A 26,537-nucleotide genomic window follows, 5' to 3' on the forward strand; every position below is an offset into this window, starting at 1 on the left:
TGGCTTCCTTAGTGCCCACACAGAGCAAGAACCTGCAGCAGCAAGAGCACGAGTGCCTTTGGGCAGCTCCAGAGCCACGGATAATTGTACAAACCGATGCCCTGGTTAGTCCACAAGACTCCACGCTTGCTCAGCAGGACAAAACTTTTTCTGGATGGAGGTGGGTGAAATCAGTGTCTTGTATAAGCAAGTATTACAACTGGCCAGGCCAGTTTGTTTACAGAAGTCAAAAATTACCTTTGACTGGAGCTGTATGTCTTTGAAGTGTGTTGCTTTTTCTTTTCTTGACCTCAGGATGGGCTACTGAGAGGCGTTGGGGGCAGGAAAACTCATTTACCAGCCATGGTCAGCCTCAGGGTTTGTGGTCCTTGGTGGAGGCTGAGTTGCTGAGGACAATTTTGCTTTCTAATTGTGCTCCTAGATTTTCCTGTTAACATGTGCTATTTGGTTAATTTGCCTTTACAGCGTTTTGTAAATATTTTCCATTCCTAGCTCTGAGTACCTTTTGGGGTTTTTTTTGGGGGGGTTTTTTGATAGCAGGTGAACTACTGCATGTTCCTTTCTTTGAAACCTGGGAAACAGCTTTGGAGGAGTAATTTGTTTAGGACAGGGTTTAGGGAAAAGAGAAAAATAAACTTGCCTCAATGGACTGAGAGCAGGTTTTGGGTAGAGCCACATCTCTTATTTCTCTCAAAGTAGATTTTAGCTTTCTAATTAGACTAAAATCCGATGGGTATTAGGTAAGTTTAATAGTAGTCGTGTTTACCACCACACTTTAGTAATAGCTTGTGTTGGAAATGCTGCTTTGCTTGCTGAACTTGCTCACTCCATGAGTGTGGGTGTTTAAAAACTGAAATGCTTTTCTTCAACAGCTGGAGATGAACCTGAGCGAGGAGGAGCAGCAGCCTCTGATGGAGAAGGACGTGATGGTCTGGGGGAGGTGGGGTGCTGTTACCTGCGTCCTGTGAGTATTCCTGACCTTCGCTGCCTCCTCCACACTGGCATCACCAGGCTCTGCAATGCGATGACTCCAACCTGACTTCTAAATACAAATTTCAGAAGCTTCTGAAGTTGAAACAGGGCATAAAACAGAGTCTTTTGGAGAAGTTGAAAGAAATGTACGTGCCTAGACAGTAAGTGTCAAACCTTACTGGTGGTAGCATGTCACACCACAGTTCTTGGTTTGGTCGCTCATTGGAGCCTTGCAGGAAGCCTTCAGGGAAGTGGTTGATCAGGCAGTAATTAAGCCAACCTAAAATTGTAATAAAGAGTCAGCTGTCCCTTTTTTTCACCATTTGACCAACTTCCATAGCTTGGTTTTACAGGAACGAGGGAACCATGGACTTGTGGAGCTAGCAATGGAATCTTTTCTTTTAATACAACTTTCCAAAAGTTCCTGCAGATGCTCTTTTTTACTCAAACTAAAGTTTTTACTATAAAGGAAACCTTGATGCATAGTGGATGTTTTGGATATTTCTCAATATTTTTAAAAATGTCTCTTTGCAAGAGAGAAAACTAGCAGAGAGTCAGTGTGTTCTGTCTGAGGAGGTGTTAAAATCCGAAAAATAAACTCCAATTTTGTGAGATGACCTTGGTGCCAGAAGATACTGGGCTGGAGAGCACGGCTTTGCCAAAAGGCTCTTTCACGAATTGCAGCGTTGCTTTCTGGTTTTCACAGCTGCTGTGGCTCCTTTTTTTGTGTCTTTACTCTTTTCAGTTGTGAGGAAGGCTTGTAAGACTATAGTATTTTTAGGGGAAAGAAGGGAAAGAAGAAGTATCATGCAGCGGATCCTCAGGGAAATCCCTGTGCAGAAGGTGGTGCTCACCTGAAGGGTTGTTGAAAGGTTGAAGTTACATGAAATTAGTTCCAAAATAAATGAAAAAGTTAATATTTACATATCCCTTTCTTTTCTGTGTCTATACATGTACCCTCTCCATATGTCTACCACTGTGCTTAAATGCACCAAGGGCGTAATCCAGCAGGTCTGTGTGTAGAACAAGCTCCTTTTGTATCTAGTTATTTGTGTGCTTCCTTGCAAATGGTTGCAGAGTCCACGACTTCCTGTGGTCAGATTATTGTGGATTTTTTACGTTTCTGGTTTATGCTCTCCATTTTGAAAGAAGTTGACTTTCAGAACTGGGAAAGCTGAGGGTTGACTGCTATAGAGTCTACTCGCTGTTGATCTCTTGATGTTTTATTGCTTCTGTCAGAGACTTTGAGAAATGAGAGACCTAAAAAGCAAGCTTGTTGTTTAAAAGAACTTAACGTAGAGGTTCAGACTAAATATTTGATTACTTGGTCTCCTTGAATGTCCAGTCCTGTATCCTGCCTGTGACAGTGACCAAAACCTGGTGCCTGGAGAGGCATCTTCTGGCTTCCAAGTTCATGTTGCTCCAAGACTGTTTGAGTCAGGTGTAGTTTCAATGTACCTGGTAACCCTGAGTGGATTTATTTTCCATAAACCTGCCTGATCCCTCCTTGAAGCTGTGTCATCTCTGAGCATCTCTAAGATCCAGGGCAGGAGAGCCTTAGCTTCCCTGCCCATCATGTGAAGAGCTCCCTGCTCCTATCATAGAATATCTCAAATTGAAAGGTACCCATGAGGATCATGGAGTCCAACTCCTATTCAAAACTCTTGGTTTTTTTGAACCCAATTCTTGATCTTGCAGGATGGCCCCAGTCTGGTTTCAATAGAGGGTGAACAGCAGAATCCTCCCCATCCCTTCCATACCTCTACAATTCATGGGTTTAAACCTCTGTTGTTCCTCCCGTTCACTCTCCCTCTCCCTGGAGAGGTCCTACCTTGCTTGCTTGTCCTGTGTGAAGAAGCCATTCCACGTTTTCCTCGTTCATGTTCTCTGAAATCTTGAAAAGTTACCCTTGGGCATGTCTATGAAAAATCTAGGTCAAATACTTCATTGTGAGACCTTTCCTTATTTGAACCTGGCTGCTTGCAGGAATGTTAATGCTTTGTTGCTTTGTCATCTTCTGCTGCAGACCTCGCTATTATAAGCTGGTTGATGAATGTATCTCCCCCAGTCATGGTGTACAAGAATGGAGCTGACCCCGACCTCAAGTGCAGGCACCTTGGTGTGAACCCTGAGCAGTGACAGGTAAGTGCTTTCGCTGATTATAGCTCAACTGAACCAGCCCCATCAGGTCATGGTCCTACAGCAAACCCTGTTACTTCATCCCTGTACTCACTGGAGCTGTTGGCCATCAGAGTTTCTTGCTTCCTTCTCTCCATGTTTTTCCTTGAGCTGAGCCGTCTTATGGTGTTCGTTTTCAGCACACCCACTCCTGTCCCACCCCTGCAGGTGGGATGGGGATCGAGGGAGAGCTTCACTGCTCCATTTGGAGCACATCTCCTGTTGCTTGGGCACAGAGATTCCACCCGTGCTGTGTTTGGGTGGGGAGTGCTACCAGGATTCAGTGCTTTATATTGACAGCAGCTTCCAGAAGAAACCATTATCCCATGGTGTCTTTCCTAAAAGAAGAGCACATCAGTCTTCAGGCAGAGGTTCTGCAGTAGCAGATGGTGGGCAGATGGGGTTTCTCCAGCAAGGGCCTTGCAGTGAGTGGCATGGGGCATCATGAGGCTTCTGGGATGTTTTGGAAAAGGAAAAGGGGAGGGTCTTTCCACCAGTGCTTTTCTTAATTGTATTTCCCTTCCTTTTCTTTTCAGAGACCTCGATTGATAAAACCAAGGTGAAGAAATTTGAAGCAGAGTGGTGGAACTGGAGACAAAGGTTTATTTGAGCTGTGGGCGTGGGGCTCCCCTACCTCTTGAGCTCGCAGGCAGTCAGGTAGTCCCCCACAGTTTCGGTCTGGCAGGAAATAATGGAAGCTGTGATGGGGTGGAATTGAAAAATGCCATTCCCATCCCAGCGGTGCGAGCAGCTGCCTCCAGACCGGGCCAGATCTGTAGTGAATCTTTCCCAGCAAGAAAGGTGTCACTTCTTGTGTTCCAGTGTGAACGTGTGCCTTGGGAAACTTGGGGCCAACGCCGCCGGACTGGAGATGGGCTGTTAGGAGGTTTTTTTGGCCTCCTGGGTTAGGCAGAGGCATGAATCCTCCTCTCTGATTGTGACTGGAGTACTGCGTGAGGACTGGGTGGCTGAAGTATCGAGAGCTTTTTAGGAAAAGCAAGGAAGCTCCCCCTCATCCCTATAGACACACCTGCTCCTTACACATCCCTGCTCAGCCCTGTTTGTTGCCTCTGCAGCTGGACTCGGAACTGACTGCACGGAGGAGCTGCAGGTTGAAGCGAAGACAAAAAGGGACTTTGAGGAGAAACTACTTGATGCACGTGGTGGGAAGGAGATGCTGGACGTGGAGAAGCAGCAGATGACTGCAGAGAAGCAGGAGCTGGCAAGCAAAGTCTCCCATCTGAGTGAGGAGGTCCATGTTGGGCTGAGACACGGGCTGATGAGTTGGGGATGGGTTACAGCAGGTCAGAGACTGTGTTCTCCTCAAATTGCTCTGTCCCTCTCCAGACAAAGGTGACATTGGAAGGAGGAGAAACAAATTTGGGAAGTGCCCTCAGGAGGCTCTGAGCCACTTTTGCTTAAACAGGTGGAGAGAGGAGAAAGGTGAAGAGGCTGAATGACACTGGTGCTGCTTCTGGGTGCTCCCTGCTGCTTTTTCTCTCAGGGGGATCCGTAGACCTGAAGCCAGCAGGATTGTCCTTGCGCCAATTGTTGTCCTGCTCTTCTGCTCCACAGGCAGCTCTGGTGTTTTGCTGTGCTCTGAAGAGGTTTGAATCCTAGATTTAACACTGATAGAGGGATCTGCCTTGAATCTTTCCTCCTGTACTTTGTCCAGCGTTCCCCTTGCATGCTTCTTTCAGCTCAGCATCCCCCAGATCTGCCCTGGAGAGACCTGGCGTATGTGGGACTGACCCTAGAGTGTCTTGGCTTTTCCCTGGACTCACAGACTCCCCCCAGAAGTCGACAAGCTTATTCTCAGAGTTGCTTTTTCTGTGTTAACAAGAAGTGTGGTGAAGGAAAAAGGAGAAATGTTGTGATTGTGGTTTTTCAGGATGCCCAGTGTTAGCTGACGTCCTCGGTTCAAGCAGTCTCCGCTTGCTGCGCCGAGTGCCGTGCTCTGCCTGAAGCCCAGGCAGCCTGTGTGTTCTTGGCTTTGCTCTCTGGGGAACAAAGAGCAACCAGTTAAGGAAACTTGATTTGGATGTGGACATTTCTGCTCCAAAGTCCTTTATCTGATAGAATAGAAAATGCACAGTGGTTATTTTTTAAAAAAACATTGAGTTCTTTACCCCTGAGAAAAATAACAGACAGCAAGATAAAGCTTCTTGCAATTGTTTATACAAAACAAATGGTCTTGAAATCAAAGCTCTGTAGAAATCCCTTTCTTGGTGACTACATACTTTTATAAGCAGCTCCTCTGATGGAGGAGAGGAAGAAAAACGTCTCCATTATTGAGCTTTCTCCCTCTGGCTGTTTACCTTCGACAAGAAGAGAAAGCACAGATTGCAGAGAGGGAAATGTTCAGCTAATTTTGCTGTAGTTCTTGGACTACTTGAGACTGGGCAGTTGGTTGTGGCAGCTCCTGCTCTGCCTCTCCCCCGTCACGAGGCAGGGTTGAGCTGACCAGGGGACACCTCTCCTGTCTGAGATGCTGGATACTGTGGGCAAGAGATTTTATCTCACCGGGTTTGTACTGCCTGATGCCAAAAGCTGAGAGAGGAGAGGAGGGCACATGGTGAAAAGGGGTTGTGTGGCACTAAGAAGGTCTGTTGAGATCTCCAAGGTGTCAGACAGGGAGGGCTACAGGCTGACGGTGGTGTGGGTGCACCACAGAGCACAGGCTTTGGCTGTCCTACAGGTCCACACGCTTTCTTCCCTTTTTATCCTCCCTGACCCTGGGATTAGCAGCTAGTGCAGAGAATTGGAGTTTCCTTTCCATGCCACGCTGTGTCTCTAGCACCCTGTTTGATATTCAAGGACGTAGATCACCAAGGAACTCATGTATTCACTTGAGGAGGGCGTCAAGTCCCCAAACGATCGTACAGGTCACCTGTTATGCTGCCTTCTGCTTTTTTTTATTGACAAGGGAAGTTGGCAGCATCTTGTGAGGGAAAGGATGGAGCTTTGAGATAGACCTGATCATTTGGGACATACTTCAGGGTGGTACCCTGTTTGCTCTGGGCAACTGGGCGTGGACTGACCTCCAGCATGTTCTTTTTTGTGCTTTAGGTGGAGAGGCTGAAAGAAGAGCTTGAAGACACCAAGAGGGAAACAGCTTCGCGTTTTTCTCCCCTGCCTGCAACTTTGCTTCCAGGTACCACAGGGAACATCCAGCCACTACCACCCATCCACTACCAGGGACCGTTTCTGGAGACATCCCACCAGCTCCTCTGCTCCTCGGTTGTTCTGACATCCCACCGCCTCCACCTGCAATGGGTATTGCACCTCCTGCCCTTGGCTTTGGATTTGGGAGAGCCTGTGCACCTCTGCTGCTTCCATGGGGATCGTCTCCAAAGAAGATTCTCAGCCAGCTGTACAACGGTGAAGATCAAAAGGTAGGACCTACATTTTAAAGGCCACAGTACACTTGTTTTTTCACACCAGTAAGCTCATCCCTCCCCTTGTGTCTCATCTCCTTGCACCACCCTGGGTGAGGGGTTTCATGGCCCTGCTTTCTGTACTCTGTAGAAAATCCACTTTTTTGTAGAAGGAGGTGATTTCGTCTTTGCCTTTGCCTGCAGAGAGGGCAGGGCAGAGCACACGGGGACCTGAAGTGCTTGGTCCTCCAGAGACCATGCAGGAGGCCCAGCTTGCAGCATACTGGCATGTGCTTTCCTCTGCCACCCTTGAAGGCTCTGGTGGACTGGAGGGTCTTCATCATTGACATGAAGTGTCTCTCCTGTGTAAACTGGCTTAATAAGCTGACGGTCCTTAGTAAGATCTCATGAATCATGGCAGGGGGGTTGGAACTGGATGATCTTTGAGGTCCCTTCCAACCCAGACCATTCTGTGAAGACCTGAAGGCTCTTCCAGATGATGAAATCCTCTTTATCTATGAGGGAAGGGAGAGATCTCCTGGCTAAGATGCCTGCATCTTGGTGTGACTCACGAGCAGCCTGTGAGGTAGAGCTGGGTTAGCTGCAGGCAGGGTGCATTTTCCTTCTGCACCGTCCCTCTTCCTTATGCTTGATTTCCTGTCCCAACAGTTGTGTTAAGAGTAGGCTGCCTGGCAGAGATGTCCACTTGGCACTGCGTACAGCCAATTACTGCTTTTCTCACTGGTTTTCTCTCTTCTCCTTCCTCCTGCATTACCAGGTAGATGTTTGGGGCTCTCCATCCCCCATCTCTGGGTGCTCTCTGTAACATCTCTCTCACTGCTAAGCATTTGTGGAGGGATCTCCCCACCTTTGTGCACGAGGCAGGAGAGCAGCAGGATCCGGGTGCTGTGTGTGCGCATCGTGTTGGGGAGATGGAGCACTCCTTTCCCTGGGCTCTCTGCACCTCGCTCTGCCTGCAGCTCCAGGCCCTGCGCTTTGGAGGGGCCTTGCCCCTGCCCTGAGGACAGAATTTGGGACTACGTTACGTCCTAAGAGTGCAGCAGTGCAATAGAGGGGATGTATGTATGGATAGAAGGGCTTGAAAAGCAATGCACACAGACATCCCCGACCTTATGTTCCTTAAAATGGTGGAAGGGGAGACAAGTTTAGTGCCTTTCAGGTTTTCTTCTCTGTCATTAGAAGAGAACTGCATGATTATCAGGGAAACCTGTTCCAAAGGGTGTGGCTATTGTTGTGGCCAGCCCTGACTCCTGTGGCTGCTGAAGGCCACGGCCCAGGACCTGCCTCGGTGGTGGCACCAGCTGCAGGGACAGCAGGATTTCTCTTTACGGCCCTTCCTGCTGCTTTTTTCTCAGCAGCTCCTCACTCTGCTGCTGGTCTTGGAAGACCTGCTTTGTGTTTCCCCTCTTCTTTTGTTTTCTAATATTTTCTGAGTGTCCTTGTTATGTTTTTTTGAGCTAAGTTTAATGGTTTGAGGTGTCCATAGGACTTGGGAGCCTGGCAAACAGGTTCCTACCAGGACAGAATGAACCTGCCTGCAGGCAAACACTCAGGGCTTTCCTGGAGATCCGTGTTGCCGGACTCGGAGCTCGGGGTGTTTGGGACAGGTAGGGTGGCACTCGGTGTTCCTGCAGCAGAGCAGGGTGCTGCTTGTCCCAAAGGTGCTCTTATTTACGTTTTAGACAGGTGACAACCTCGGTATCTCAGCAGCTGGGGTGACGGTGCAGAGCTGCTTTGGGACACCAGGTGGCACATGGATCTCTTGGTTACGATGGAGGCTTTGTGTCCCTGCTGCAGCCTGTGCTTGCAGCCCTGCTTCAGAGTGTCAGCGTGAGCTTCCAGTCGCGGCGGTGGATTTTTGGGGGAGCAGAGTCCTGCTGTGCTCTCGGAGGGGTCTGGGGGTGCCAGCGCGAGGCAGCACCTGCAGAGCCCGTCAGAGGCAGGTTTGTGGCACGAGTGTCACCGCGCTGCCCGGGAGCAGAGTTTGCCCGCTGCTGCACGTCCGGGCCTTTCCTGCGTGAGCTTCCACGCTGGCCCAGCAAATGCTCTGCCACGGAGAGCGTGGCCAGCTGGGCGACCAGAGCTGTGGCCAGGGTGGCCCTGCCCTTTCTCCGCACTGACTCCAGCGGCAGAACAGCCCCGTCACCCGGAGATTTCCTCCGTGGGAGCAATTCATTTTCTTTCCTCCTTGCTCATAGAGTGACATGAAACTCTTTTCTCTCCTGTTTTGTGTGAGCCCGTAAGTGCTGCCACCCTGCAGAGCTGAGCTGTGCCCTGGGGCAGTGCTGCCCCAGCTGTGTTGGCACAGGGAGCAGCCGGGGTGCGTGAGCCTCAGGTGTGCTGCTCCAAAGACTTCATTCAAGAGCATGCCATGCTTTTCAGTCTTGGGTTTTTTCCATGGTAAAGAGCCTGTGGATAAAGTTCCTTCAGTATTTCTCAGTTTTCTTTTCTGGTAGGTGTCATGTAGAGAGGCAGGAGGTGGTAATATTGAGTGACCATAGAATGGTTTGGGTTGGAGGGACCTTCAAAGAGGATCCACTTAACTCTCCCCTCCACTATGGGCAGGGACACCTTCCACTACACCAGGTTTCTCTAAGCCAAATCGAACCTGGCCTTGAACACTTCCAGGGATGGGGTGACCACAACTTCCCTGGGCAACCTGTTCCAGTGCTTCAGCACCTCCTTGTAAAATATTTCTTCCTTGTGTCCAGTCTAACCCTCCCCTCTTTCAGTTTCAACCCTTATCCCGTCACAACAGGCCCTGGTAAAAAGCTTCTCTCCAGCTTTCCAAGAAGCCACCTACCTTAGCAGCCATCACCAGCTCCCGTTGCTGTCTGTGCCTGTTAAATCTCCCTTCATTTCCCATCATATCTTTAATTAATTGGGCTCAGCATTAGCTGCAGGCCGGGCACTGCTGCTCCTCAGCCCAGTCTGCTGCCAGCTGAGCAAATTGGAGCTGGGGATGGTGTGGAAGATGGTGGGGTGGACTTGTGCCCCCCATGCTGAGAGCTGTACCAGGCCTTGAGCCCTACCCAGCCCCAAAATGCAGGAACCCAGAGTTAACTAAACAGACTGCAATTTTTCCTGGCCCTCAGGCTGTTCCACAGGAGGTGTAGGATTAGCTGGGAAAAGTTTTGTGCATCCAGATGTGTGAGTGGGAAGTCAGGATGGGAAAAGTCCTTGTTTTGGGGCTCTGTCCTGTCCTTTGCTTCTGTAAGGAATGGGACTGTCTCCCATGGACTCTCTCCCTGTCCTCAGCTGCGTTGAGATGGGTCCTTTGCAGCTCCATCCTGCCTCAGTTTCCCTCCCTCTTACTTCCCCAGAGCAAACCCAGGTGCAGCGTTGCCAAATGTATCCAGCCTGAGTGAGCAGTGAGGGGAGAAAGCTGCGACGGGGACCGGAGATGGAGTTAGGGGACAGGGAGGGACACGGTTCTGAAGTGGGGGGAGCGTTTCTGTAGCAAATTGTGCTCCTGAGACGTGGCATTGGCGTCAGGGCAGATCAGTGGCTGCTTTTACCTGGTGTCCTGCTCCTCCCAGAAGCTCATACCTGATGTTTCAGAGGACATCGGGGCAGCCTGGCCGAAATGGACCACCAGACCTTTAGGAACAGACCTGGCAATGCCATCGCTGCATGTTTTCCAGCCCAGTTAGCAGGAGTGCTCTGGGTGCTGTCCCATGCCTGGTTTCCCCCACAGAGGACACCCAGGCTGTTGGTCTGAGCAGGGGGAGCTGCTGCCAGCACAGGCTGACACTGGCAGGGGCTGATTTTGGGGTGTGCTGCTTGGCCACATGGGACTTTCACACCCCCCCCAAACCCATGTTCCCACCTTCCCCACCCCTCGGAGGACAAGGGCACCAGGAGAAATATTTCCCTGTGGCATCTTCAGGCACCGTCACTGCCCAGGCCGGGTGTCCCACTCCCGGGCCAAGGTGCATCACGGCCATGGTGGGGTCATCTCCTCCCCTTGTCTGACCTTTTAGGGACTGAGGGTTTGGGGAGCGGAGAAGTGGTTCACAGCCACCTGCCTCCCTTTGTGCCGAGCCAAGGGACAACTTGGCAGCAAACAACCCCACGGGTGAGGGATCGTTACCTGCTTTGGGGATGGGTCTGGGAGAGCAGTTTGTTCTCCGGAGCTGCCCTGGTCTCTGCCCCGCTTCTGCTGCAGGCAGGGCTCTCTGGAGAAGGAGCTCGGGTTTGCCCTGGTTGGGTGCTTTCTCCAGTGGCCTCGTTTTCTCCAGTTACTCTGCTTTAAAAGTGCTTTTGTCTCCTTCCTCGAAGCTTCAGGGTTTTTCCCTTTAGCAGGCAGACACCAGGGAACACGTTCTGTTTCCTCCTTGAGGTCTGGGCAATGTCAGAGGGATGTGCTGGGAGCAGAAGGTGTCCCTGGAGAATGTTGCAGGGGCAGAGTGTCTGTAGGACCAGTAAGGGCTGTGGATGGACATGTGGGTGTTGTGGGAAGAGATGAAGGGTCGGGAGTGAGCAGTGGCATGTCTTGGTTGTCCTCTGCTGTCCTCCTGCCCTCAAGAAGCACGGCTGGCCTGCCAGAGACGGGGGTATCTGGAGAGGCCCTGACCCCCGTGTGCTCTGGATGGGCTCTGCAGCACCTGCAGTGCCAGGAAAACAAAAGCTGTTGTTGGGTGCTTTGCCCCAGGGCCAGCCCTGACTCCTGTGGCTGCTGAAGGCCACGGCCCAGGACCTGCCTCGGTGGTGGCACCAGCTGCAGGGACAGCAGGATTTCTCTTTACGGCCCTTCCTGTTTCTCTGTTTTCTTTTCTGGTAGGTGTCATGTAGAGAGACAGGAGGTGGTAATATTGAGTGACCATAGAATGGTTTGGGTTGGAGGGACCTTCAGTCCATCTAGTCCAACCTTCCAACCTTATGTGCAGGGACATCTTCCATTAGATGCTCAAAGCCTTGTCCAGCCTGACCTTGAACCCTTCCAGGGATGAGGCTTCTACAGCTTCCCTGGGCAACCTGTTTTAGTGTCTCACCACCCTCATTGTAAAACATTTCTTCCTTATGTCCAGTCTAACCTTCCCCTCTTTCAGTTTAAAACCCTTGTCCTACCACAACAGGCTCTGGTAGAAAGTCTCTCTCAATCTTTCTTAGATGCCCCCTTAATATACTGAAATGCCTCAGTAAGGTCTCCCCGGAGCCTTCTCTTCTCCAGGCTGAACAGCCCCAACTCTCTCAGCCCCTCTCCATAGCAGAGGTGCTCCAGCCCTCGGACCATTTCCGTGGCCTCCTCTGGACAGGCTCTCACAGGTCCATGTCTGCCTTGTGCTGGTGACCCCAGAGCTGGATGCGGTGCTCCAGGGGGGGTCTCACCAGAGCAGGGTAGAGGGAGAGAATCCCCTCCCTCGACCTGCTGGCCACACTGCTGGTGATGCAGCCCAGGACACGGTTGGCTTTCTGGGCTGCCAGCGCACAGTGCCGGCTCATGTCAATCTTTTCACCTGCCAGTACCCCCAAGTCCTTCTCCACCAGGCTGCTCTCAGTCCCTTCATCCCCAGGCTGTATTGAAACTGGAGATTGCCCCAACCCACATGCAGGACCTTGCACTTGCCCTTGTTGAACTTCTTGAGGTTCGTATGTGCCCGTTCCTCCAGCCTCTCCTGATCCCTCTGGGTGGCATCCCTTCCCTCAAGCAAATCAACGGCACAGCTCTGCAAGTCTGCAGATGAGACCAAGCTGCAGGTGCACTCAATCCCACTGTTTTATGTTACTGATGAAGATATTAAATAGTACAGGTCCCAGTATGGACCCGCAAGGGACACAACTCGCTACTGGTTTGCATTTGGACATGGAGCTGTTGACTAACTCTTTGTGTGCAGCCATCCAGCCAATTCCTTATCCATCTAATAAAATCCAGAGTGTTGTTGGAAGTCAGTGACTCCTTAGCTCCAAAAGGCCAGATCCAGAAAGGTATTTCGCTCCTAACAGATGGAAATGTGAGCTACCATTAACAGACAGTGGGACTGTTGTGGTGACGCACTGGAACAGGTTGCTCAGAGAAGTTGTAGATGCCCCATCCCTGGAAGTGTTCAAGGCCAGGTTGGATGAGGCTTTGGTGCAGTGGAGGGTGTCCCTGCCCGTGGCAGGGTGGTTGGAACTAGATGATCTTTGAGGTCCCTTCCAACCCAAACCATTCCATGATTCTATGACTTTATACACCCAGCTCAGGGTCAGGGTCCTGAACCCCTTGTGTGGACCCAAAGCAAAGTTTCTCTTGAGAATGGAACTTTGGGGTTTCCTGTAAATGCTGCCCAGCAGTGTGGATTAGCTCACAAAATGTCTGTTGCTGGTTTGCTGGACCCTCAAGGTGCTCACAAATGCACTTAATTGTGTCCTTAGATTTCCAGGATACTGGGAGGCAATTCTCCCCTGTGCTCACAGATGTCTTGCTGCAGAGATCCTTGGCACAAACGTCTACTCTACCTAATACCTCCCTCCCTTTTCCTTTTCCAGCCCAGTGTCCCCAGCTCCATCACCTCTCTCCAGTGAGGCAGAGGCCTTCAGGATTCTGCAGCTGTAGCTTCTCTCTTTGTCAAGCAACCTATTGTGCCAACGTTGGCTGAGAAACAGCAGTGAATAGAGATGGAAACTTCTCTCTTTCTCTTTTGCTCAGGAATATCCTCAGACAAAATGAAGAGGTCTGTCCACAAAGCTGGGAGCTGGTAAATCCTGGTTCAAAAGCGTCTGCTGAGGAGGATGAGGAGAGCTCACCAAGTGTCCTTCCAGCGTCGCAGAATGATTCGGATTCAAAGGGTCCCTCCGTCCTGCTCCAGGTAAGGCTAACCCGAAAGTTAGAGATTGCTCAGGGCCTTTTGCAGTCAAGTTCGAGGCTCTTCAAGGTCAGAAATTGCCCCAGCTCACCAGACATAGCTGGGCTCCCTTCTCTGATGTTTAACCACCCTTGTGAAAATTCCTTGTATCAAGGCAGGATTTCCCTTGTTGGAGCTGGTGGCTGTTATGTGTTAACCTTCTCCCTGCTCCCACTTCCTCGTTCCTCCTGGAGCAGTGTTGGGGAACACGTACTAACAGTGTCAGTGTACTTTGGCAGGGCTCTGGGAGCAGTGCTGGTGGGAAACTGGACATTCATTTGCTTTTCAAAGGAGACAGAACCTGTTGGGAGACCTTTCTCCCTAAATCTTGTGAACTATTTCATCTCTGCAGAATACGTGGGGTGTCCACTCCCCGTATCATGCCCTAGGAGAGAGTTTTGAGTGTGTACCCTGGAGTTTCTAGAAACAGAAGTCACTCCTCATCGCACATATGCAGTCTATAAGTACAGGTGGCTGCTCTGGGGGGTGTTTGTTCCCACTGTTTCCCACCTACATGTGTCAGAGTTTGGAAAGAAGAACCACAACCAGCTCAGAACCTTTCTGTAGCACAGCTGCATGTTTTAACAGTCGACGTTTTCATCTCATGATAGACGATGGTGTTGCCCCTATGTCTTGGATTGACTTTTCCTTACACTTCAGGGCAAGCAGCACATTCCCTGCCATCGCAGTGCCATTCCCAGGACACCCACCCAGTGCCCAGGCGCTGCTTCAGCTGCACCAGACGTCCTGGTGCAGATGTTTTGTCAGGTGGAGGTGGCTTTTCTAACAGAGGACTTGTAGAAAAGTAAGGACTGGTAGAAAAGAGGTCAGGCTGTGACCCAGGGCTGCCTCCTGGGGAACAGGGAGCTGCTGGTGTCCCCGTCGGTGCTGGCACTGCCAGTGCTCGCTTTTAGGGGTGCTGCGGGTGACGGGTGTGCCCAGCTCTGGGGGTGCTGCTCCTGCCCATCCCGGGCTTCTGCCAGGCTGCTGCCACTGTAAGAAGCACTTGGGGTGTTACTGGTGGGCTCTCTGCGGGTGTGTGGTGCTTACTGGGAGGTACTGGGAGCCAGGCTGTGCCCACAGCACGCATCCCTGATGTTTGCACTGGGGTGTCAGCACCAGGGGGTGATTTTATTTGCAATTTGAGCTTCGAGAGGCCCCTGGGTGAACCCCAGGTTAGGGCCAGGGGTGCCCTAGGATTTTTTTTCACCTTAATGTCAGGTCTTGGGGCTTGTCTGGCCTTGAAAATTGGGGGGTTTTCACTGGAATCCCCTTGCTGCCTGGTAATATTTCCAGGTCCCTTGCAGTGCTGTTTTCATCCGCCAGATGTGCGCAGTTGAGCCATGTTGGCTCCGTTCCTGGAGATGAGGTCAGAGGATTGGGATTGGGAGAAGGGATCAGCTGCTTTTCTGACGTGGGGCTGACGCAGCCCCCGCATCCTCCCCTGCATCCCCCCCATATCCCCCTCACCCCCCCCGTGACCTCCTTTTCCAGACAAAGAGAGGAAATGCTGGCTGCGCACGCATCCTGCCCTGCACTGCTGGCAACCCGGGCCCCCCCACCCCCCGCCTTCTGCTGTGCCCCCCTCCCTCCGTCCCCGCTCTGAACTTGGAAAAAACCAGCTCAGCTCCCATTTAAAGGAGCCTTTGTCCTGTCAGACAGCCTTCTTTGGGTGATTTGTCTTTCTTTTTTGCTGCCTGTGACAAGACTATAATTGGGAGGGGGTCTCCATCTGCTGCTGGGGGGGAATGGGGAGGGGGAGGTTGCAGGGAGGAGTCACCTGCCCTGGCACACAAAAGCAGTGCTTGCCCCCCAGCCGGCATCACCAGCCTTTTGGGGGCTTAATTAGGCAGTTTTTGAGCAGGAGCAGTGATTAGCAGTGTTTTGGGCTATTAAATGGAGCAGGGATCTCTGGAGCATTGTGCAAGCCCTTCTCCATCCCTCTGGTGTGGGGCTGCCCACTTCTCTCCACTGCCCCCCATTCCTGCCCTGTGCCCTGAGCCAGTGCTGTGACGCTGGTGTAGTGCTCTTGTGTTCCTGCACCCCCTGAACACCCTTCCCTGCTGACATTAGAGGCTCAGGCAGCTTCCCAGCAGTGCCAGTGTACCCCAGTCCTGGACTCCCACCAAGCTCTGCCTGTCTCCATCGCTCCTGCCCTGTGGCACCGTCTTACCAGGCCAGGATCCACCCTGATGTCTCACTCAGGCTTTCCCAGCACTCCCAGACTGAGTCACTTAGGGTGTGCTGGGAATACACCCATGTTTAGTAGCCCCAAAGTGATGATTTTTGGTCCCCTGTTGCTCACGGGGTGAGGGTGGTCTGGCACTTCAGCTTTTGATACCCCTTGCTACGCGGCAGCGCTGTGAAAATGCCCGCTCTTCGGTGCACCCGTGATGCTGATCCCCCTGCCGAGCTCCCTAACGTCCCAGTGCCAGCCCTGCTTGTCTCCTGCCATGCAGGGGGACGTGCCTGTAGTTTTTGCAGCTGTAGAAATGACAGTAATAAAATCAAGCCTCCCTGGGTGTCCCATCCCGGTGTCCGGCACTCCGTCTGCACCCAGACATGCTGCTGCAGCAGGAGCATCACTGCAGAGCTCCAGCTCTGGGTCAGCCTCGCCCTGATCCCACAAAAAAGACTATTCTATCCTAAAAAAGGTCTTTTAAAGTATTTTTGTAGTTAGTTATGTAGCCGGTGGGACCTTTTATTTGTGACTTTGTGGCGTGTGAGCTCTGGTACCCCAGAACTGGTGCTTGTCAGGCTGGATGTGTGCAGTTACAGTGCCAAAACGTGTGCTGGGCACCCTGCTCCTGGCTGAATTTCATCCTTTGGTACTAGGATTTTATCTGCAGTTACCTATATAAATGCTTTTGCTCTGTCTTTATTTTTTTTTTTTAAAACTCCTTGCTTTTCTTCCTCATCCTCTTCTGCATTTGTTTCAGTTGCAGCAAAGGACTTGAGATCCTGGATCTATTTTTTTTTCATCTCATAGCCAAGTGATGCTTTTTGGACCTTTTCGAACTGATCCTGGAAAAACTTCCTGCAAGATTCACATGGGAATTCCAGCCTCAGATTCAGCTGGATTTGGCCCTGTGCTGACATACTCCTGGCTTGGAAGTCGGATGCTCAGGGAACAACTTGCAAGGTATCCTTGTACTAGTTTTGCACGTACCGTTTGGTCTCTGAACCTTTCCTAGGGACACCATCTGATCACCCTCATGAGGTGGGTGCTGCTTCTCCCCCCATGTCCATCTTCAGCCCTTTCTCCCATCCCTGGGCCTGGGCATATTCCCACGAGAGGTAACACCAAGGTTTGGGCACTCACCCTGGTGTGGAACTTAATACAAATGAAATTTAGTGCTTTTCTCAAACCTAGAAAAATATATAAGTGTGGAGGGCGGCGACATTAGTTGTGGGGAGTTGTATGTGTGAAATATGCTGAGTTTATTATAAAATACTGTCCTTTTCCTAAGGATTGTGAATGTAACACAGAAAGGAAAAGCAGAATATAAACGGGGTGGTGGGGAGAGGCAACCAGGGGTGCTCAGGAGGTGACAAGGCTGCTGAAGCCTTTTAAGCAAATATTTTGGCTATAATGATAATTTCAATGACCCAGGAAGGGCTGGTTGAAGTTTCTTTTTCTGCCTGGAGCTTATGGGGCTGAAACAAGGCTGGAGAGGTGTTTTCCCCCCCCCAAGCAGCTCATCCAGCAGCAGAGGGTGCTCGTGCACCGCCGTGCAAATCCTTCTTCTCCCTCAGCCATCTTAGGGGAAGTGTTTTCCTTCCCTGCAGTCTCCATTTTATGTTTCTGACGCAGAAAATAAAAAGATTGGAAAGCGGGCAGGGGGGAAGTAGGATGGAGGAGAGCAGGATGTGCCGAGGCGAAGCGTGGCGGCGGCTTTCTCGGCACCAGGGCTGGGGTGGAGGGAGGCAGCGAGCCCCAACTTGTACCCAGGGGGATGCAGGGCGATGGGCTCTGTAGGGGGGGATGCTGGAATTGGGGAGGGGGGCTGCAGAGAGAGCTGGTGGTTTAGATGAAATAGTGCTTGGAGCCCCCCCCCCGCCCTTTGCCAGCTCCCAAGGCTGAATGGTGCCCTCCTTCCCTCCCTCCTCCCTCACTGTCGCAGGATGCTCTAGCTGCAATATTGCTTTGATTTTTTTTTTTTTTTTTTAACCCCTGTCTCCATAGGAGGCTGAGCAGCCCCCGCAGCCTGCCTGGAAATGGGATGGAGCTGAGGTTTTGCTGCAGAGCTGCTCTTCTCCGGGCTCCCCAGACAAGAGGGACTTTCCTGTTTCCATTGTTCAGGCAGCTGAGATCTATTCTTGCTCTTTTTTTGCCTTCCTGCCTGCGCACATTGTGGGGGGGTGGGCTTGTTGCCCCGGGTTTGTTACCAACGGATCCTGGCAGCGGCACCTTTCCCAGCTGTGGCTGAGAGCCCCAGGAGAGCTGCTGGCATCTGATATTGAGGAGCTATTGTCAGCATCTCTGTTTGTAGGAACCGTGTTTTGTGTTCTGTGTCACTGCATCCTTCGTGCCGTGCAGTGGAGCAGGCATTTCCCAACCCAGGCTGTGAAACAAGCCGGCAAAGCGAGTTGGAGCCTTCTCCAACAGCGAATTTTGCTAAACCAACTCTACAAAGATGCTGAGGGCTCGGAGACGGACTCGTGCATCCGTGATCCGCTCCTGGTGGCTGCCTCTTTGCAGGTTCTGGCTCTGTGGTGAGCACAGCACATCTCTGCCTTCCACGAGGCAGGAGAGTGTTTTGTGAACCTCTGTAGGGCTCCTGGGTTTGCTTGGGGGCTTTTTCAGGCTAAAGAGTGCGGTTTAAGGGTTTTCTTCTGGACCAACAGATGCCACAATACCTGAGATCCTCACCCTTGCATGTACGTGCAGGGAGAGGGTAGCTGATGTGAATGCTTTCAACTAACCTCAAACCAGCTGAAGCTGCCAGCTCCAAAACCTGCCTGTGGTTGTGGATCAAATACTTTGCTGTTTCGCCCAAGTCCGTCAGCAATCTTGGAACAAAATTCCCTGGGAAAGCTGACTTGTTGAAAGTCTCTTTAGATGAGTCTGCCACCAGCAGCTCATCCATCGGTGGCAGAGAGGTGGGGGACATCCCTGCGGGGCTGCTCAGTCACTCCTTTTTATACACATGTGTTCCTGCCCCGTAGGTGAGCCCTGGTTGCTCTTGTGCTTATCGAGTCCTAGACCCAGATTATTCTCCAGTTCTTACATCCCTTTTTGTTGCTTTCCTAAAAATGTGATTTTGCAGCTTAATGGAGCTTTTTGTTTTACTTTTACCCAACTGCTCTGCGCTGGGTTTGTTTTTTCCTTCCCACAGCCGTGCACAAGGATCCTTCTCAGGAAGATAATAAACGTCCTAAGAGCCGCTGTGGTTTCTGGGGGTAATTAGATGAGTATCTTTTCCTTTAAATACCCTAAGCTGAAGCGCCCTTTGTTTGTGATCTTGTGCATTGCCCACACGTACGAAAATAGGTCAGCGATTTCTGGGCCGGCGGCAGCCGTGCTGGCTGCTCGCTGGCCCCGGGCGTCAGCGCGGCTGCGGGAGGAGGCACGGAGGAGCGGCACGGCCATAGGTCGGCTCCGAGGGAGGGATGCTCGTCCTCCTCTGCCTTGTTACTGGGCAGTGTGGTGCTTCGGGGACTGGTGAGCGGGGTGGGGGACGGCGCTGGGGGTGCTACGGGCTCCTGCAGCCCCCTCGCCCGCAGTATCGGAGAGCGAGCGCCCGGCAGAGCTGGTCAGGGTTGGGCTTCTGTGCTGCTTCTCCCCCTCCTCGTGGTTGGGGTACAGCAGGAAGGGGTGTCTTGGCTTTCGTAGTCACCCTGGGATGGGCACAGACCCCCCTGCTTGTTCCAGCCCGCAGTGAAGCAGTGAGTTTTTAGGCATCCGAGCAGTGGGATGCCTCAGTCATCGCTCTCGTGGCGTGGAGCCGGCAGAGGCAGTCGGTGCAAACCTTTTCCATGCTCCTCTGTGGGAGTCCCAGGAGTGTTGGTGGGCTTGTTTGTGCTCCCAGAGAAGGGGGTGTCTGTGACAGCCTGACCCCCGTGCAACGCTGAGGAGGGGACAGTTAACAAAGGGCAGGACAGTCCAGGGACTGTGACGGTGCTGGGCATCTTTCAGTCGCTCTTCCAGCACCAAACCTGCAAACACATCTCCTGAATTGCTTCCCCATCATATCGCTCCACAAATCCTTCGGTGTTGTGTCTCGCACTGAGCTTTGATGTGCTGGTGGACATTGTCGGGCCTGAAGTCTCTGCAGAAGCTTCAGACAATAGATGTCTTTAGCGAGGTCGTCCCACTCTTTGTGGGAAGAGTCGCCCGTGTCCGTGTCTGTGAACACCAGGGAGAGCAGCGCTCTGATCTTTCCCTGCCCTTTTGTAAAGACATGTTGCATGGAGCAGCCAGAGCTTTGGTGCTGATCAGAAGGGCAGTTCTGGTTCTGGTCAGCTGTTGCACAAAGAAAAGCTGCGTGGTCACCCAAGGGATAACTCCTTCGACAGCTCATGGCTTTCCTGGGTTTGCTGTACTCAGAAAAGAAAGACCAGGAGGGTGAGAGAAGAAAGAACCTCTTAAGAAAAAAGGGGAAGGAGCGGCAGTTACTGAGTTTGGACAATCCTCTGCTATTAGGACCAGGTCAGAAACCACTTCTCTTTGGTGCTCGTCAGGGAGTTGTTCCTAAAACTTGACCCATGCTTCTCCCTGGGCCCTGGCCAATATTTTCCTGGGGTTTTTCCACTTGCCTTATGAAAAGATCAAGACTGCAGTCCTAGAGCTGGGTGAGACTGTGCTGAGCGCTAGCGTGGTGCATTTCTGCACCTGCCTTTTGGTGTAAGGATGGGAGAGGCATGTAGTCAGGGAGCTGTTTGTACTCTGCATCTCTTGGACTTCACCCTGGTGCAGGTCCAGGCAGCTCTGTCCCTCTGGTTTGTGCACTTCTCTTGCAGAACTTGCTCCAGCTGCTGCCACAGCTGGGGGAACTCAGAAAAAGGCAGTTCTGGCAGAGCATGAACAGTTTGGGGTTCTGGTAAGTGACTTACTCTAGTCAGAGATCACGTCAGCATCTGCCCCTAACAGAAAAATTGCATTTTCACTGTTTTGTTCCTTGTGTGATGCCCCCACTCCACCTCCTGCTTCACGCTCCCTGCAGCGTCTCTGCATTTTCTCTGCCTAGTGTTGCACAGACGATGACGGGACAGGCTGACGTGCACACAGGTTTATTCTCAGGGTCTGGTGCTAGTGGTAAACATCAACTACAGCAGTAAAAGTTTCCTTTTTGAGGGTGAGGGGGGTAATAAAAGGAAGAAGAGAGAAAAGCGAAAGTGAAAACTCTCCCCAGTGGCCACCTGGGACGAGAAACTGCAGGACTCTCTCTGAATTAGCACTTTCTCCAGTACAGCAGAGTCCCCCAAATTACTTTTCCTACAGCAACTCTTTGTATTCTTGAGGTGTTGCTCCATCTCCCCATTGTCGGTGCTTGGGCTGAGCGTGTTGATCAGAGCAGGCTTTGATTAGGTGCAGATTTTGGAGCGCTAATTGCTCATTGAGCTTAGTGCTGCCCATCCTGGGGTGATGTTTAGTGGTTGCTCTAATGACCTTGGTCTCCTTTTGTTATCTACCGAGGGCCTGGGTGCCGGATTACAGCTCACAGCACAAAGCCAGGGCAGGAAAAGGAAGATCAGCTTTCCCATCAGTGGTAATTAACTCTTCTGTTCTAATTGCTTCCCACTGCTTCGCACAGCACGGCAGACCTGGGCTGTAAGTGAAAAGATGATTTCGGGAAGAAAAGGGAGAGGCTTAAGGGCTGTGTGGGCTCAGGGTTAGTCTCAGGTCTAGGTCTGGTTTTGTGACCCCTTACACGCTGTCGGGGTAATTAACACCAGAAGGTCTCGATCTGCCAAACACCCTGTCTAACAGCAGGGCCTTTGTTTCTGTAGTCTCCTTTTCTTCCTCATCCTGCTTCCTGATAATGGTTTTTAGCATCCTGATGACCAAACAGTGATGAATTTAAGTTCTGTGCTTAATTTGTTTGTTTGTTTTGTTAAACAGCTACTGATGGCTTTAACTGCTTAGACCAGTACCAGCTTTGTTACCTAAGTTTCCAAACAGACTTACTCTCTCCTCCTGTAGAGAAGGCACCTTTATCATCTCACTTTGCAGTGGGGAGAATCTAGATGAGTAAATTTTGGACTTGATGGATTTTTAAGATGCACACAGTATCCATCCTTAGATGTGTTCTAGGAAACCTGTGCTCCCTGTCCTTGTTCCCTGTGTACAAGCTTTCATAAAGTGTGTGGTTGCTTGGCTTCGCACCCACACCTCGCTCTTTTTAAAGGCAGGAATTAAAAAGAAGCATTAAGAGCTCCTTATTTGTCTTCCCAAAACATCTTGAGAGGACTTTGGTTGTCCTGTTTAAGACATACAACTCTGGGTTGTCCACATAGGAGAGATCGGATGTTTGAAATGCAAAAGCATCTGGTAAAACTCCAACAGAATAAGTCATTTTCTCCTGCCACGTTTAATTCAAAAAAAAAAAAAAAAAGAAAAATTTGGCCATGCAATGCCAGTAGGAAACTCTCATCACAAATATGTTTTTTTTTTCCCTTTATTCAGTGAGTGCAAGAAATCTTTGAATTTCCAGATCTAAAAAACCTCCTTTAGCAGAACCGTTAAGTTTTCCCAGTCCCGTTTAGCCTTGCTGTGGGATAATGGGCAAGAAGAGAGCGAGGTGGGGACTGGGAAGAGCAGGACCCCAGGTCTGTCGAATCCTGCACCGAGGAGGAGTTAAGACCGTGGCCTCAAATGAGAGCACTGCCGCTTGTCGGAAGCGGGGCAGTGGAAAATAAATCTGATCTTGTTCCTAACGCTGGAACCTCTATAAAAGTTTGAGAAGTACAGGAAGGATGAAATACCTCAGAAATGCCAGTTCCTGTAATTTTGTTTTACTTTTATTGATCCAAGTACCATCTTTACAGTTAAGGTGCACTCGGGGCTTAGAAGGACCCTCTCCAGGAAGGACGATGACTCTGCCATCGCTCAGCCCTTGCTGATGCTCTTCCTGGAAGCATCTCCTGTGCCCAGTTGTGTGTAAGCTGTCCAGTGTCTTCAGCCTGAACTTAGTCTCCTTCCTCCTCCTCCTCTACTCCTGAATAACCTTCAAAGCCCATTCCTGGCCATGATAACCTTCACTCAGTCTGAGGTTTTCTAAAGAGAGTGGATTTAGATTAGATCTTAGGAAGAATTTCTTCCCTCTGAGGGTGGTGAGGCACTGGAACAGGTTGTCCAGAGAAGTTGTGGCTGCCCCATCCCTGGCAGTGTTCAAGGCCAGGTTGGATGGGGCTTTGAGCAACCTGGTGTAGTGGAAGGTGTCCCTGCCTATGGCAGGGGGGTTGGAACTAGATGGTCTTGAAGGTCCCTCCCAACCCAAACCATTCTGTGATTCTCCTGCCCGATCGCTTGCCTGAGGATGGGATCTGAATGCAAAACTGCTCCAGAGACAGAACCCACCTGTTCAGAGAATCACTCTGGTTGCTGTAATAAGTTGGGAAGCAGCACAAATAACAAGCAGTTGTTCTTCAGTGTGTTCAGTTGTGTAGGAGCCCAAAAAGCAGCAGGTCTCACCTAGCGAGCCGCCTCAGAGATGTTCCTGTGCCGCCGCAGGACCCTGTGACACAGATGTGCTTGGTGAGGGTCCGTTTAGACTCGGTGGGTGCTCATCCCGGGAAGCATCCCTTTATCTCTGTTTAAACACATCTTTCTGCCTTCTCCTCCCAGCTGATTTCTGTGCTTGTCGCTGTGCTGGGCGCTGGCTCGGGTCAGCAGGAGACAAGTGCTGGGTAGGTCTGAAGCCTGCGGGACGGCGGGCGTCGCTTTGATGCTGGCTGCGTTTGATCTTACACGCAGGAGCTGGCGGTGGCAAGGAAAGCGCCGTGCAGCATCCTGCACCTACTCACTTACCTGCTGCCTCTGGCACTAAGACTTAATTATTTAATTTTTTGGCTTGGTAGAGTGGGCCTGAGCACGATACGGTGCGTGGGTTCGATCTCTTCAGCTAACAGCAGGACCCAGTGTGGGGGGATTGCTCTGGGATAGCTCTGGGGACTCTGGAGCAGGTTGGTATGGAACTAGAGGAATCAGCTCTCTGCAAGGCAAGTGCTTTTCTGTGGGCAGCTGGGGAACTGCTTAGTACCTTCTGGGTTTATTTCCTGCCCACCTGCATGTAGGTGGCTGGGAAATACACCCAGGGGGTTTCCAGCACCTGGAGATACCCCCTGGCTGGCCTTTCGGTGCCTTCTCTATAGTCCTGGTTTCCTGACCAGTTTTTCTCGTGACCAGCTCCAAGACACAAAGTGCTGGGCTCCAAAGTGATCCCAGTGAAGGTGAGATGTTTGCTGTGGCTGGGGAACAGGGGTTTGGATCTCAGCTGCCCTGAGTGGAGACAGTTTGGGCTCATTGCTGTGTCCGTGGCTGCATCCCAAAGATGCCTTATTTGTGGGGATACAGCAGAAACTTTTTTTCCTGTTAGAGCCGGGGCTCCACTGTACAGGGTGGTGAAGGAAAGAAGCATGGACGAGACGAGCGGATGCGATGACTGGAAGGAAGGATACCCATTGTTTTGTCCTGTGATAAAAGGCTGAGTCAGTATCCAGGGAGGAAGGAAAGCCAGAGGCAGCAGCAGGATGCGGACCACAGATGTATCCGTCCCTCCGACAGAGGGTGAAAGCTCTCTGCCAAACACCTGACTGCTCCCCCTGGTGCTCTGCTCTTTGTCTTACCTGGTCTAATATTTACTGTCAGCTAATAAGTCTTCTTCTAACATACAGTAACATCTCCAGTAGAACTCCGTGCCATCCCTTGTCCCGGAGCTGCTGAGCCGACCCCGCTGTGCTGCGCTGGAGTGGGCAGGTGGCTTCACAGCATCTTCGCACCCTTCTCTGGGGCTGTCAGTCTTTAAACAGCTTTAAATGCCATGTCCAAAGAAATCACCTTTTTATCTCATTTTAGAGACCGGAGTTGGTTAAAGCGCACGGACCTTTCCTGTCGTGTGTATCCCTCAATACCAAAATACCAGGAGAGCCTTGGTGCTGGTTTGGTTTGTGCTCACACCGCAGAGCTCTCCCATCTGCCTGTGGGATACCCGTGAGAGTAGGTGTGAGCCAGTTTTGCCCTTGGGCTGAGCACACACACCAGCCAGGAGCAGCAAGGACCGTGTTTTCTGGGAGATCTGCTGCTGCTGAGGCTCCGGGAGCACCGAGGTGTTGTCTGAAGCAGTTCATTGTCAGTGCACGGGGGTGATTTGCTGGGGTCTAAACGAGGGGTGAACCCCAATTCTGGCAGTGGGGTCAAAGGCATTTTCTGGGGGTTATGTCTGGAGTCCTGATGACAGTTGAAGAGTAGAAACTATGCTCCTGCTTAAAGCAAATATTTTAGGAATGTCCTTCTCTATTTTTATGTTGTCTTATTTTTTCTTTTAATGTCTGCTAAGAACTTGAAGAAAAGCTTAAACATAACAAAAGGACAGATTTTGAATGTGCAATGTAACATTCAGAACTTTCTGGCCAACGCAGATGAGTGCGATGAATTTGTGGGGGAAAAAAAAAAAGACAATATCCTTTTGGTTTTAGGAAGAAAATGTTTCCAACTGGATGTGAGCTATGGCAGAAGGGATTCATGCATCTCAGCAAAGTTAGAATCACAGAATCACAGAATGGTTTGGGTTGGAAGGGACCTCAAAGATCATCCAGTTCCAACCCCCCTGCCATGGGCAGGGACACTCTCCACTAGATCAGGTTGCTCAAAGCCCCATCCAACCTGGCCTTGAACACTGCCAGGGATGGGGCAGCCACAGCTTCTCTGGGCAACCTGTGCCAGTGCCTCACCACCCTCAGTGTAAAAAATTTCTTCCTTATATCCACTCTAAATCTCCTCTCTTTCAGTTTAAAGCCATTGCCCCTTGACCTGTCACTCCGCACCCTTGTCCAAAGCCCCTCTCCAGCTTTCTTGTAGCCCCTTTAGGTACTAGAAGGCTGCTGGAAATCTCCCCAGAGCCTTCTCTTCTCCAGGCTGAGAAGACCATCATGGTCTGGTGGTGGTGGCATCTGTGCTACTGCTGAAACCTTTGAGTGGAGAGGAACCACAGATGAGAAGAATGTTGCAGTACTCTGTGCTCCGTTGCTCAGCCTGATGTTTTCCACCTGATGTTTGGTTTATGGTCCTTGACTTTCACAGCTTTTTTTTAAGGATACCAGGACACAGTATGAGAAGTTGCAAATGATGTACTCGAACACAGAGGACCCCTGTATGATACTGGGCCAGTACTTTCTGTTTGACCCCCAGAAAATGACTCTTGGTAGCATCTTCATAGAACTGAATAACTTCAGAAATAGGTTTCCGGTGAGCAAGATGCCTTTTCCTCTTCTTAATTCTTTAGGGTTTCCTTCACTGCCCAGATCTGCCATGCTTCTTACACCCCCTCTTCCAAAGAGGGAACTTAACTGCTTTCGTGTGGATTTTTTCCCCCCACCCAACCATTCTGCAGCCCCTAAGCAGCTGTTTCTCCTGTTCTGCAGCAAGCTGTCACGGAGAATCAGAAGCAGCATGAAACAGATGATACGCTGTGCAAACCTGGTCAAGGAGGAGGTGGAGAAGGAATGCCAGGAGTGACAGCAACAGAGCACGCTGGCAGATACGAATGCAGGTATGGGGTGCGATTGGGTGTTTGTGACAGCAGAAGTTTTGGGCTGGATGCAAAGCCCTGCTGATAAGGAGAGCTACAGGTGAAGAGAAATGCTCTGGAGCTGGATTCCCAGGGATGGAGACTCAGGGACAGCGTGGGTGGTATGACTGTCCTTCTGTGCTGAGAGGACAAGTCTTGAGAGCAGCAATTTGTGGATTTACCTGCAGAGCTTTACACTTCAGTGTTGGCCAAGTCCCAGCAAACCCATCTTCGGCGACGCGCAAAGCCGACGAGGGTGCAGAGGACCGTGCCAAACCTGAGGGCCTTCTCGAGAGGCGTTTTGCCCGTATGAAATGCGGCGATTGGCACGGCACGCCAGAAGCCTGTACGGCCGTGCAGAGCTGTCGTCCCGCGCTCCGTCTCCTCCCTTGTTTTCTTGGGAGACCCGGAGGGTATTGGCATCAGAGCTC

The 26,537-nt window shown here is 51.1% G+C and overlaps 1 protein-coding gene across 14 annotated transcripts in view; it reads left to right on the plus strand.

Annotated features, from left to right (window-relative positions):
- The window catches only part of DIAPH1 (diaphanous related formin 1), a 33,129-nt gene that overhangs the window by 2,195 nt on the left and 4,397 nt on the right, over positions 1-26,537 (plus strand). For 5 of the 14 annotated variants that reach the window (XR_015222597.1, XR_015222599.1, XR_015222604.1 and 2 more), the window contains 10 exons: positions 13-160; positions 873-1,118; positions 2,999-3,114; positions 3,687-3,807; positions 4,227-4,402; positions 6,220-6,545; positions 13,180-13,339; positions 16,365-16,517; positions 25,454-25,784; positions 25,961-26,088. Coding sequence is in view for 3 of the 14 variants with exons in the window: in XM_086621694.1 (XP_086477820.1) it covers positions 4,325-4,402; positions 6,220-6,545; positions 13,180-13,339; positions 16,365-16,397 (597 nt within the window). In the remaining 11 variants the exon portion in view is untranslated. Of the gene's footprint in view, positions 1-12; positions 161-872; positions 1,134-2,998; positions 3,115-3,686; positions 3,808-4,226; positions 4,403-6,219; positions 6,546-13,179; positions 13,340-16,314; positions 16,575-24,214; positions 24,233-25,453; positions 25,785-25,960; positions 26,089-26,537 lie in introns of those variants that run through there. The other 9 variants (XR_015222607.1, XM_086621697.1, XM_086621696.1 and 6 more) reach the window with 7 other exon arrangements.

This window comes from Tauraco erythrolophus, chromosome 16, assembly GCF_009769465.1.
Source record: "Tauraco erythrolophus isolate bTauEry1 chromosome 16, bTauEry1.pri, whole genome shotgun sequence".
Lineage (NCBI taxonomy): Eukaryota > Metazoa > Chordata > Aves > Musophagiformes > Musophagidae > Tauraco > Tauraco erythrolophus.